Source organism: Mesoplodon mirus (assembly GCF_964341445.2).
Source record: "Mesoplodon mirus genome assembly, chromosome: 9".
NCBI lineage: Eukaryota > Metazoa > Chordata > Mammalia > Artiodactyla > Ziphiidae > Mesoplodon > Mesoplodon mirus.
The window spans coordinates 108,520,939-108,533,105 of NC_138985.1; the positions used below are offsets into that span (position 1 = coordinate 108,520,939).

Sequence of the window (12,167 nt, forward strand, 5' to 3'; positions counted from 1 at the left end):
TGTCTAGTGATTATAAACCTGCCTAAATCATATCACCTCTTAATATCATCAGTCACCTCTGTTAGTGTCCTATCACATGAGAAAAAAGGGTGCTCTAAAACCAATTAAAGATTTATTCTGACTTAAAGTTCTGTTTTGTCACCTAAAACTGAGGGCATTCATCCCCTGATATTCTGTCTTAGACTAAGGGCTACTTGGCTGGAGCCAGGACTATTCTTCAGTAATATTTTCCAGAATGAGTCCTGTAGAACTCTATTGATGTCCACAAGATCATAGTGTTTTTTTTTTGGGGGGGGGGAAATAAAGACAGAAAGGAATCCCAAGGTCAAATATATTCAGAATATACTATACATTATGTCTTCCTCTTGAGAGTCATAGACTCTGTGTGTGTGTAGGGGGGAACTGTTTAACTTATTTATTCGGAGCTAGTGTTCCAGAGAAAATCATCTTGAACTATTGCTTTATAGTAATGTCTATTACAGTTTACTAACATCTCATTTTCTATCATCCCTAGAATTTCAGGTCAGCCATTCTTTTAAATGAAACATAAACCCTCTGAAAGTCAGGAATTCTCTGGATGGAGTACAACTCTGTCCCTGGGGTATAAACATTCTGTGCTCACACAGCCTTCACCTAGTATAACAAATGGGATATTTTCCTCGACTTCTATTTGTATTGTTTACTTTTAACGCCTGCTTGAAAACTCTCTACACGAAACTGTTGTTGCCTGTCAGGCTCCCTAATAAAGCTGTTTAGCTTTGTTATTTTGTCTTAACTCAGACTTTAGTCATCTGCCTAGAAAGTCACTCTTGGGAATCTCATTCACTCTCTCAGTTGCAAACAGCACCTGTGTTCTGGAACTCCCAAATCGACCTCCTGTCCCAATCTCTTATCTAAACTCTAGCTACCCCCCCTCCGTGGGGGTGGGATAAATTAGGAGTTTGGGATACTAAATATAAAATAGATAATCAACAAGGACCTACTGTATAGCACAGGGATCTATACTCAGTATTTTATAATAACCTGTATGGGAAAAGAATCTGAAAAAAAATAGGTATATATGTATGTATAACTGAATCACTTTGCTGTACACCTGAAACTATCACATTGTAAATCAACTATACTTCAATTAAAAAAAAACAAAACACCTCCAGTCCCATACAACTTAGCACCTTCGGTTTTATTTTCTTCAACCCAGATTAATCGAATTTTGCATGAATTATCAGCTTTTCCTTAAGGGTAACCATGCATAATCACTATGAAACCTGCTGTGAAACTTCAGCATTCACACAGACAAACCATGAGTCGGAGAACTCATTTTGTTGCTATTAGCTTCAAATAAGTCAAAACCAAATCCTATCATATCAGGCCTGCAACAAAAGTCGCTGGGTTAACCCCCCTGCTTATCATACTATGAAAAAAAGAAGAGCTGACATTTAACAGTCACCCCATCCTTTTAGCTTTCAGAACAGTACTGGAGGGATTTCCTGCTGTCTAAATTCAAGCTGGGATTTCAGAGTTAGCTTATTAGCACATTGGGGAAAATCACCCGTTAAGATGGTGGGAAGAACAAACCTACCGTTTCTATCCACTGTTTTCTATCAATGGATAGAAAACGCAGCTGGTGATGTTTTAAATGAGAATCTTTGTGGTTTCTCATATTCCTAACTTGTATTACATTCTTGCTCCATCTGTCTTACCAGAGTTTGGGTTTGGCTGCGCTGGCTGTGGACTCCCTGGCAATACCGACTCTGCTGACCGCTTTGGGCGCCCTACTCGGCCTCAACTCCAGTCGGCCTCAATCATCGCAAACAGTTGGCTGAGCCTTTGCTTAACGTCAGGCTCACTGGGGGCACGACAGGACTTCGTGTGCACTCTGATGTGTTCAGCGAGTTTCGACTTATAAATGAAGCCCTTGCCGCAGTCTGCACAGGCGAACGGCCTGTCGGGCCTGTGGATGCGCTGATGCCGAAGCATGTGGCCCCTTTCCCGGAAGTTTTTATTGCATTCGGGGCAGCGGAAAGGCCTCTCACCGGTGTGCAGGCCCTGGTGGCTGAGCAGCTGCGCCTTCAAGCGGAAGCTCTTGTCGCACTGGGGACACTGAAAGGGCTTCTCGCCCGTGTGCGTCCTGATGTGCTCCACGAGCTTGGACTGCTTGGCGAAGCCTTTGCCACACTCGCAGGAAAAGGGCATCCGGCCGCCGTGCAGCAGCCGGTGCGCCTTCATGTCGGCCTTCACGCGGTAGCTCTTGCCGCAGTCGGGGCACGGGAAGGGCCTCTCGCCCGTGTGCAGGCGCTGGTGGCTCCGCAGCTGCCCCTTGAGACGGAAGCGGCGGCCGCACTCGGGGCAGCCGAAGGGCCGCTCGCCGCTGTGCACGCGGAAGTGCTCGGCCAGCTTGGACGGCCTCGTGAAGCCCTTGCCGCACTCCGCGCACTGGAAGGGCCGCTCGCGGCTGTGCGTGCGCTCGTGCGCCTTCAGGATGCCCTTCAGGCGGAAGCTCTTGCCGCACTCCGGGCAGCCGAAGGGCCGCTCTCCGCTGTGCACCCGCAGGTGCTCGCGCAGCTTGCACGGGTGGGCGAAGCCGCGGCCGCACTCGCCACAGGAGAGCGGCCTCTCGCCGCCGTGCCTCCTCAGCCGGAAGCCCAGGCCGCATTCCGGGCACGCGAGAGGCTGCTCGTCTGAGTGCAGCCGCTGGTGGAGCCGCAGCCGCCCGTGCTGGCGGGAGGCCCGGCCGCACTCGGCGCACCGGAAGGGCCGCTCTGCGCTGTGCACGTGGGTGTGGTCTGGAAGCCCGCACTGCGGGGAGGAGCGCCGGCTGCACGGGCCGCAGGAGGCCGGCCTCTCCGCGCCGGGGCCGGGCTCGAGAGCCTCCGGGCGCTCCTCACCAGCCGGGCTCAGGCCCGGCTTCTCTACCGAGCGCGGGAGCTCAGCCTGCTCGGAGGCGGCCCCGGCACCCTCTCTCCGGGAGCCTGGCCTCTCCGTGCCGGGAGGGCCCCAGGGGCCTCTCTCGTCGCAGCCGGGGCACTGGGAAGGCCTCGGCCCTGCGCGCAGGTGGTGGGCGTACACTTCACACTCGCTGCCCGGCAGCTGGCTCTCCTCGGGATGGATTGCCAGGGGGCTAAGCAAACACAACTTCCGGCGGAAGCCCCGCCCATACTCTGGACAGCGGAAGTGCCTCTGTTGGCGGGGGATGCTCAGCGGCTGTTGTGCCTCGGTTTGTTTGCGGAATTGATCCCAGGCCCTGTGTGGCGGGTCCTTCGAGTGGCTCCCCTGGTGCTGCTCTGAGAGGTTCTTCCAAAAGCCTTCCCCACAGACGGGGCAAGGGTGCTGGAGGCCCTCCCCGGAGGTTTCCTGGAAGCCTGGGAGACCGAGGGTCCTGGGACTTAGGATTCTGTGTCTTTGGGTGGGTTCCCTGGAGCTGTGGACTACTGGAACTAGAGCCCGAGTATCATGTCTTTGTGGATTCAGCAGGGCGACGACTTGGTCAGGCCTGAAGGAAACATCTTCACTTTTTCCTAATAAGGGTTCAGAGCAACGCTGGCTCTGAAGAGGATCTACTTGGAAATGGCAGTGGGCTTCTCCTGGTTTCACAGCTTGCTGGCTTCCTGAAATTGAAAAGAAAACTTCAGTCAGTATCCCAGCCTGTGACATGACCAAGGCTTATGTGGCCGTAGCAGTGACCTGAGGTGGCCTGGAAGCCCAGCTTCCACTGAACTAAACCAGCAGCTCCTTTCAGTGGGGGTCAGTTTCATGACCAGGAGTTTGGTGAGAGTCTGCTGAAACTAAACTGAACAGACCTATCTTAGAATAATATTGAAAAGAGAACATGTAAGTCACAAATGTAGGGCCTAAGCTTTGGAATCAGACTGGGTTCGAATCCCATTTGTCCACTGTGCAAGCTTTGTCAAACTCATCTCTGGCTTCAGTTCCTTCTCCTGTAGAAATGGAAACAGTACATAAGACTATTGTGAGAACTGTATGAGTTAACGTGGGTAAACGGCTTAGCGTGGGCCTGGCACGCTGCATGTTCCCTGTAAATGTTCACCATTATGACCTCAGGGCCACCAGACTTGTCCCATTTGGATGTGCAGACATTCCTGGAGTCAAAAAATAATGACAGGGACTTCCCTGGCAGTCCAGTGGTTAAGACTTCACCTTCCAGTGCAGGGGGTGCGGGTTCAATCCCTGGTCAGGGAGCTGAGATCTCACATGCCTCCTCGCCAAAAAACCAAAACATAAAACAGAGGCAATATTGTAACAAATTCAATAAAGACTTTAAAAAAGATAAAATAATGACGGCAGTGTTACTGCCAGGCCCTGGCTAACACTGTGATTCCATATACTCCAGGAGCTGTCCTAAGACCGGATGTTCCTCCCTCCTTGTCTCAATTCCTACCAACCTTGTAAAAAGGTTTCTTGGAAGAATTGCTAACAGACAGTAAAAAGTGAAATAATTTGTGAAGAAAAACTTTTACTCTCCTGAAAGCAGCAGCTAAAAATTAAATTACTGACATTTCTTGGAATGATGCTCCCATTTGACTTTCTCTTTCCATACTTTAATACTAACCCTTAAGAATCCAAAAATCTCAGACTCTCCCATCATGACAAGAAACAAGAGGAGTCTCTATTCCTCCCCCCCTCACTACTAAGAATACCTCATATTTGCTGAACTCTTACTGTGTTGCCAGGTATCATTGTAACAGTTTACATACATTAACCCATTTAATCCTATAAGGTAGGTACTTTTATTATCTTCATTTTATAGGTCAGGAAATTGAAATGCTACGAGGTTGAATAACTTGCCCAAGGTCACCTGGAAAAGGCAAGATCCAGACTCAGGATCCAGAACCCACAATCCTAACAACTATGCTTTACTGCCTTTCTCTAGAATATACCAGGTGTTAAGCCTCAGTCCAGTCAAACAGGAAGTCAAGGTCAGAGAATTGGAACCAAGAAACCTGAATGGGATGTCTTAAGGACAGGGCCCTGATTTCTTACTACTCACCCCCAAACAGCTGTCCCTCAATAACTGGATCCAAATGCAAATCAGCAGAGGAGCAAATTATGTTTCCCGATTTCTGTGATTCTCCCCAGTTCCTGAAGAGTTCTCTCCCCTGTTCAAGCCAGGATATTAGTTCTGGTTTGGGAAGTCCATCATCTGTACAGAGAAGTCAAACAGGGTAGTTTGGTTTTCTTGAGCACTAAATTTAAAGCACAATGAGCTGTTTTCAAATTCTCAAATTTACCCCTGGGAAAATGTATGAGAAGAGATTTTAAAAAATAGATTATAGGTTTACACAAAGAAAAGCAGAACTGCCCACACATTATAACAGTGGTTCCTAATCTACCTGGACCTGTTAGATGACTCTGTGTTTGATTTTGTCTTGGTCCCAATATATCTAGCAATGCTGCATTTTGTCACAGGTTTCTTAAAACTCACCAGTATTGTGCTTTGAGAATCATGGGACAACCCCTGAGACAACTGGAGATATCTTGGGAATAGGGGGTATATGAAAATAAGAACTGGAGCTTCAGCTAAAATATTCTGAGAAGTACTTCCAGTGGTTCTGCTAGAATAGAAGGGGGTTGCAATGAATTAAATGAACAAATTAAAATATTACAAGATACCCATTTCCCTGTAAAAAATGTTTACTCTGTGTATTTTCAAGTAAAACTTTCTTTCAGTAATACATATATTTAAAAGAACTAAAAGTATGCTTCATGGATTGCTAAAGGGAGATTAGTAGATGGTCCAAATCAGAGAAGGAGGATAAGCTGGGCAATGCTGAGGAATTTTAGGGATAAAATGTCAGAGTGACATATACATTAGCCCTCTGAAATCTGACTTCAACCCCAAAAGAATTCCAAGGCTGCTCTCATGAAAAAAGGAATCACTATCTTTTATTTAAACCCATACACCTAAAACAAATATCATATAATATCACTTATATGTGGAATCTAGAAAAAAGGTAGAGATGAACTTACTTGCAAAGCAGAAATAGAGACACAGATGTAGAGAACAAACATGTGGATACCAAGGGGGGAAGGGGAGGTGAGATGAACTGGGAGATTGGGATTGACATATATACACTACTATATATAAAACAGATAACTAATGAGAACCTACTGTATAACACAGGGAACTCTACTCAGTGCTCTGTGGTGACCTAAATGGGAAGGAAATCTAAAAAAGAGGGGATATATGTACATGTATAACTGATTCACTTTGCTGTACAGCAGAAACTAACACAACATTGCAAAGAAACTATACTCCAATAAAAATTAATTAAAAAATAAATCCATACACCTATTCTCAGTCTTCATCTGGGTTGAACTCTCAGCATCTTTTAAAATAAATCTATTTTTCAAAAAAATTAAGAAAACAAGTCCATTTACAAGAACATCAAAAAGAGTAAAATACTTAGGAATAAATTTAATAAAAGAAACATAAGACTTGCCCAATACAAATCATAAAATGTTGTTGAAAGTAATTTTAAAAGTCCTAAAAAAAAGTACTAAATAAGTGAAATGATATCCCATGTTCATGAGTTGGAAGACAGTACTGTTAAGATGACAATATTCCCCAAACTCCATCTGCCTTTTTTTTTTTTTTGGCAGAAAGTGACAAACTGATCCTAAAGCAATGGTAATTAAAACAGTGTGGTACTGGCATAAGACTAGACATATAGATCCATGAAACAGACTTGAGAATCCAGAAATAACTCCAACATTTACGGTTAATTGGTTTTCCAAAAGGGTGCCAAGATAATTCAATAGGGGAAAGAATAGTCTGTTCAACAAATGGTGTAGGGACAACTGGATCCCTGTATCACACAGTGTGAAAAAATTAACTCAAAATGGATCAAAGAAGGAAAAAAAAAGGATCAAAGACCTGAATATATGCACTAAAACTATAAAACTCTTAGAAGAAAACAGGAGTGGATCTTTGTGACACTGAATTAGGCAATGGCTTCTTAGATATGACACCAAAAGCTCAAGCAACAAAAGAAAAAATAAACTGGAATTCATCAAAACTTAAAACTTTTGTGCTTCAAAGGACTCCATCAAAAAGGGAACAGGTAGGGCTTCCCTGGTGGCGCAGTGGTTGAGAGTCCGCCTGCCGATGCGGGGGATGCGGGTTCGTGCCCCGGTCCAGGAGGATCCTGCGTGCCGCGGAGCGGCTGGGCCTGTGAGCCGTGGCCACTGGGCCTGCGCGTCCGAAGCCTGTGCTCTGTGACAGGAGAGGCCACGGCGGTGAGAGGCCCGTGTACCGCAAAAAAAAAAAAAAAGGGGGGGGGACAGGTAACCCCAAAAAACGGAGAAAATATCTGCAAATCATATATCTGATAAAAGTTCAGTATTCAGAACAAATAGAGAACACTTATAACCCAACAATAAAAAGACAAATAGCCCACTATAAAAATGGGCAAAGTATTTGAATAGACATTTCTTCAAAGAAGATACACAAATGAAAAGATGCTCAACATGATTAGCCATTAAGGAAATGCAAACCAAACCCACATTGATACACCACTTCACATCCATTTGATCTTTTGTTGTTTCTTCATTGCTGTGCGTGGGCTTTCTCTAGTTGCGTCGAGCAGGGGCTACTCTTCACTGTGGTGTGCGGGCTTCTCATTGCAGTGGCTTCTCTTGTTGTGGAGCACGGGCTCTAGGAGCATGGGCTTCAGTAGTTGTGGCTCGCGGGCTCTAGAGCCCAGGCTCAGTAGTTGTGAAGCACGGGCTTAGTTGCTCCATGACATATGGGATCTTCCCGGACCAGGGATCAAACCCATGGCCCCTGCACTGGCAGGCGGAATCTTAACTACTGCGCCACCATAGAAGTCCACATCCATTTGATCTTGATGCTTGGAACATTCTTTTTGGGTGGCACAGGGTTCATGTCACAAGATTATTTTTCTTTTCTCTATAGATTCAATTACTTTAATTGGTTCTTTGCTAACAATGAAAATAATGTAATATCTTGTATTAATGTTTCAGAAACACTGTATAGAAACTGGAAATCTTAATTATGGTAATGGAACAGAACATAATTATTAGAAACATTGCAATATAAAAGAAGCGGTTTGGCTGTCAGACGCTGGCAAGAGAAGTGGAGGGAATATAGGAGAACTAATTACCTTCATAGACTGAAAGAATAAAGAGATATAATAAAAAGTTCATGAAACATGATCTAGAAGTTTATTATTTAAATTATAAAGGTGGCCAACAGAGGCATTAAAAAACTATCAGGGGCTTCCCTGGCAGTCCAGTGGTTAAGACTCCACACTGCCAATGCAGGGGGCATGGGTCTGATCCCTGGTTGGGGAACTGGGATCCCACAAGCCACGCAGTGTGGCCAAAAGATAAAACAACAACAACAAATATGTGTGTGTGTGTGTGTGTGTGTGTGTATGGAACAAACTGGAAAGAAATATTTGTAACATAGATAATAAAAATTTTTTAAGTTAAAAAAATTTTTTAAAAAACTATCAAAATTTCGGTAGAAGGGGGGGAAAGGAGATAGAAGAGGGATAGTGTAAGTGAGTGAAACCCTCATTTTTCACAGTAAGGAGTTAAACTCGATAACCAAGAAATATAGGTGTAAGCACAACAGACTGAAGTAAACTGCAGGAAAAACTAAAACAGAAATGATTAACATGGTTGCCTTTGGGGAATTAACTGAGTGAGGGGTGAGGCAAGAGACTTTTATCATTCATTCTGATGCTTCTCCAAACAGACTGATTTTTAAAAAATCATATTTAATAGTAAAATACAAAGACTAAGTAAGCAAAAAGACTAAAAAGAACACCATTATCGTAACCATGCAGAAACAACTGCAGTTAAACACCTGTGCATAGCCTTCTGAAATCTCATTGCAGGGAAAAACAACACCAGCTTTTTTGAGGTATATGGACACCACTGTAAAAGTTGACAGGTAGGAACATCCTAGGTTAAAGATGTACAGGGTACTTCATGGATATGGGCAAGGTATGTATCCATGTTGAAAAATCATGGCAACCTGTGAGTAAGTATATAGTGATTAAAAGCCCTGACATATATTTAGTCATCTCTGACCACCTTACATTACATGCTGTCACAAATATTCTCATGTAGCAACGTCTACCCTTGAGTAAGGATTAGCAATGCTTACAGATATTAACAAAAGACTCTGCATAAAAATGCCTTTCTGAGTTAATTTCTGAGAAATCTGGCTACCTGACAAACAGGAGCATGGAGTGACTGAAACCCCTAACAGGACCCAGTTCCATGCCTCAGCCACAGTTAAACACTTCTTACCTAGAGAAACAAGAATCTCATAATTGGTTCTCATTACTTGCTTGTAAAGCTCCTTCTGCCATGCCTCTAGATCCCGCCATTCTTGCTCGGAGAAATAAACGGCCACATCCTCAAATGTCAGAGGTAACTGAAATTATAGGCATAATACATATACAGTCATAATGGCTTCAAAACTCCAGTTCCTTTTCATCAATTTAAGAGTTTCGCAGTGGACAGTGTTTTTGTCCGTTAGGCAGCTTCTTCCTTGGGAACTGCTCCTTCCCTGACTCCCATCACGTGGTTTTGTTGGTGACCATGACCACCCCCTTCCACTTGTTTCTCTATGCCTGTTCCAACTACATATGCATATGTATAGCATGGAACTCTTTCATTTTTCTTCTTCTTCTTTTTTTAAACAAAAATGGGAACAAATCACTGTGTAACTTCTTTCACTTAACATGTCATCTTTCCAGGTCAATTTACATAGGCAAAATCGGTTTTTTGTTAATTGCATTATATTCCATGGGTACACATACTCCACTGATGACACATATATTGTTTCCATTTCCTTTATAAATTACCAAGAATGCTCTGATATGCTTCCTTATATATTAGTGGTTTTACTTCTGCAGGAAAAGGCTAAATAAAAAGAACTACTAAATCAAAGGATAGAAACATCTTCAGTTTACGAGATACCACTGGATTGCCTTCCAGAAAGAATCCAGCACTTTTACCCTTGCTAATAAGAAGAGACATTTCTTTACACCTTTGCCAGCACAGGATGTTCTGAAACCTTATTTATTTGTTTATTTATTGGCCAACATGATAGGTAAAATATTCTATTTCATTGTTTTATTTATTTATTTATTTTTAGGCTTCTCTGTGAGCCATGCAGGATCTTAGTTCCCCCACCAGGGATTGAACCTGTGCCCCCTGCATTGGGAACCCGGACTCTTAACCACTGGACTGCCAGGGAAGTCCCCTGTACTTCATTATTTTAATTTGCATTCATTTGTGAGGCTTAGCAACATTTTCATATTTGGCCGGGAGCGGGGGTTCCACTTATCTTTGTGCATGCCTGTTCACATCCTTTGCTCAACGTTTTAGTGGGCTCCTATAATTTGAATTAACTTTCTTACATTAGGGTTAATAATCCTTTGACTAGTTAACAAACATTTTCTTCTAGTTTATCATTTGTATTTTGACTTTCTCTTCTGCCAAAGAGAACATTTTGACCCTTTTATTTAGTTAAAACCTGAGTCTTTTCCATATTGTTTCCAGCTTTTACTTTCATTTTTTGTATTTGTCACAATCAAAAAATTATACAAATATTCTACTGAATTTTTTTCACAATTAGATTTGCAGCTTAATTCTACAGATGATATTGGTATCTTTATTTAGGTACATATGGACAGCCAATCACAGAACACTAATAAATGCACCACTCTTCCTCCTTGGATTGAAATCCTGACCTTCACCTTTGCATATATTAGATTTTCACATGTATGTGAATCTATATATTGTTATACTATCTATACATATCTGATTACAGTACCTATGCAATGTTATAAGTGCCCCCCCACGCCCATTCTTTGTCAAGCTACTGCTGTTAATTTCTGGAACATTCATTCTTCCTTACAAATTCTAAAATAATTTTGTCCAGTTTAAAAAAAAAGTACATTGGGATTCAATTTTAATTAAATTTATATGTGTATTTAGGAAAGATTGAGCTCATCTACGAACATGTTCTACCACTCATGTGATCTTGCTTCCTATCCTTTAATAAACTTAATGATTTTCTTCATAAATGTTCTGAATCTTTTTTATGAACTTTATTTCTTGTATTGTATAGTTTTCCCAACAATTATAAATGGGACCACCTCTGCCACTTCAAATCATTACTACTAGTATTTTTAAAAAATTGATTTTTGTAAACTTATTTTATATCCAATTAATGTACCATATTTGTTTATCAATTCTAATAGTATTGTTTTTGGTGGAAACAATCATAGTTCTCAGATAATTTCCCCATCTCTTTTCAAAGTACGTACACTGCTTTTATCTCATAGTGTTGTACTTGCTAGAACCTCTTTTGTGGCTTCAGGATTTAGTACCTTGATTTGGAAGACTTTCCCTATTCTAAAATTATAAAAGATATTCTGGTATATTATAACAATAAGGCACATAATTCTTTTTCCAAAGATATTAAACTGTCACAAAACTTATTGACTATTCTTTTACCATTGTGTTGGGACTGCTTTTTCATAAACTAGTTTCCCATTTATACTTGGTTATATTTTTGTTCCACTGGTGATTTTGTCTATTCTTGCTCCAATACTGGACTGTTTAATTCTTATAGTTTTATCAAATGATTTGCTATTTAAGAGGATATGGCCATCTACCACCACCTTGATCATTTTTTTAAAGGAAACTGTCTTGACCTTCCTTGTCTACTTTCTCTTCTAAATAAACAGGAAAAATATTTTGTCAAAGTTATATAAATTCTATTGGGATTCTGATAGCAATATACTAAGTATATGAATTAATTTTGAGAGAAGTGGGTCTCTAAATTATGGGATCTTCCCATCCAGAAACATAATATATCTTTTATTTATCTAGATTTTAAAATTCTTTAGTAAAATTTATTGTTTTCTTCATATAGATCTTATATAATTCTTGACAGATTCATTCCTAGGGATTTTAGAGTTCTGGTTGCTACTATGAGAACTGAACTGAATAGGAATATACAAAGCACACACATGCATACCCTTCGAGCACCAGCTGCCTCAGATTACCCTGTGGTGAGCCCTACCTATTCACACCTGGTGTTACAACTTTCCATCTAATTTCAGATACTGTTCCTTCCACTACTTCACAATAACTCAAAA

General features: G+C 42.0%; 1 protein-coding gene across 7 annotated transcripts in view; it reads right to left on the minus strand.

The window, feature by feature from the left end:
• Positions 1-1,154: 1,154 nt before the first annotated feature.
• The window catches only part of ZNF786 (zinc finger protein 786), a 35,956-nt gene continuing 24,943 nt past the window's right edge, over positions 1,155-12,167 (minus strand). For 4 of the 7 annotated variants that reach the window (XM_082631703.1, XM_082631702.1, XM_082631701.1 and 1 more), the window contains exons 4-5: positions 5,006-5,158; positions 1,155-3,605 (exon numbers count right to left, since the gene is read on the minus strand). In XM_082631703.1, coding sequence (XP_082487829.1) covers positions 1,783-3,605; positions 5,006-5,158 — 1,976 coding nt within the window. In that variant the 3' untranslated portion in view covers positions 1,155-1,782. Of the gene's footprint in view, positions 3,606-5,005; positions 5,159-7,521; positions 7,960-9,300; positions 9,428-12,167 lie in introns of those variants that run through there. The other 3 variants (XM_082631705.1, XM_082631706.1, XR_014294931.1) reach the window with 2 other exon arrangements.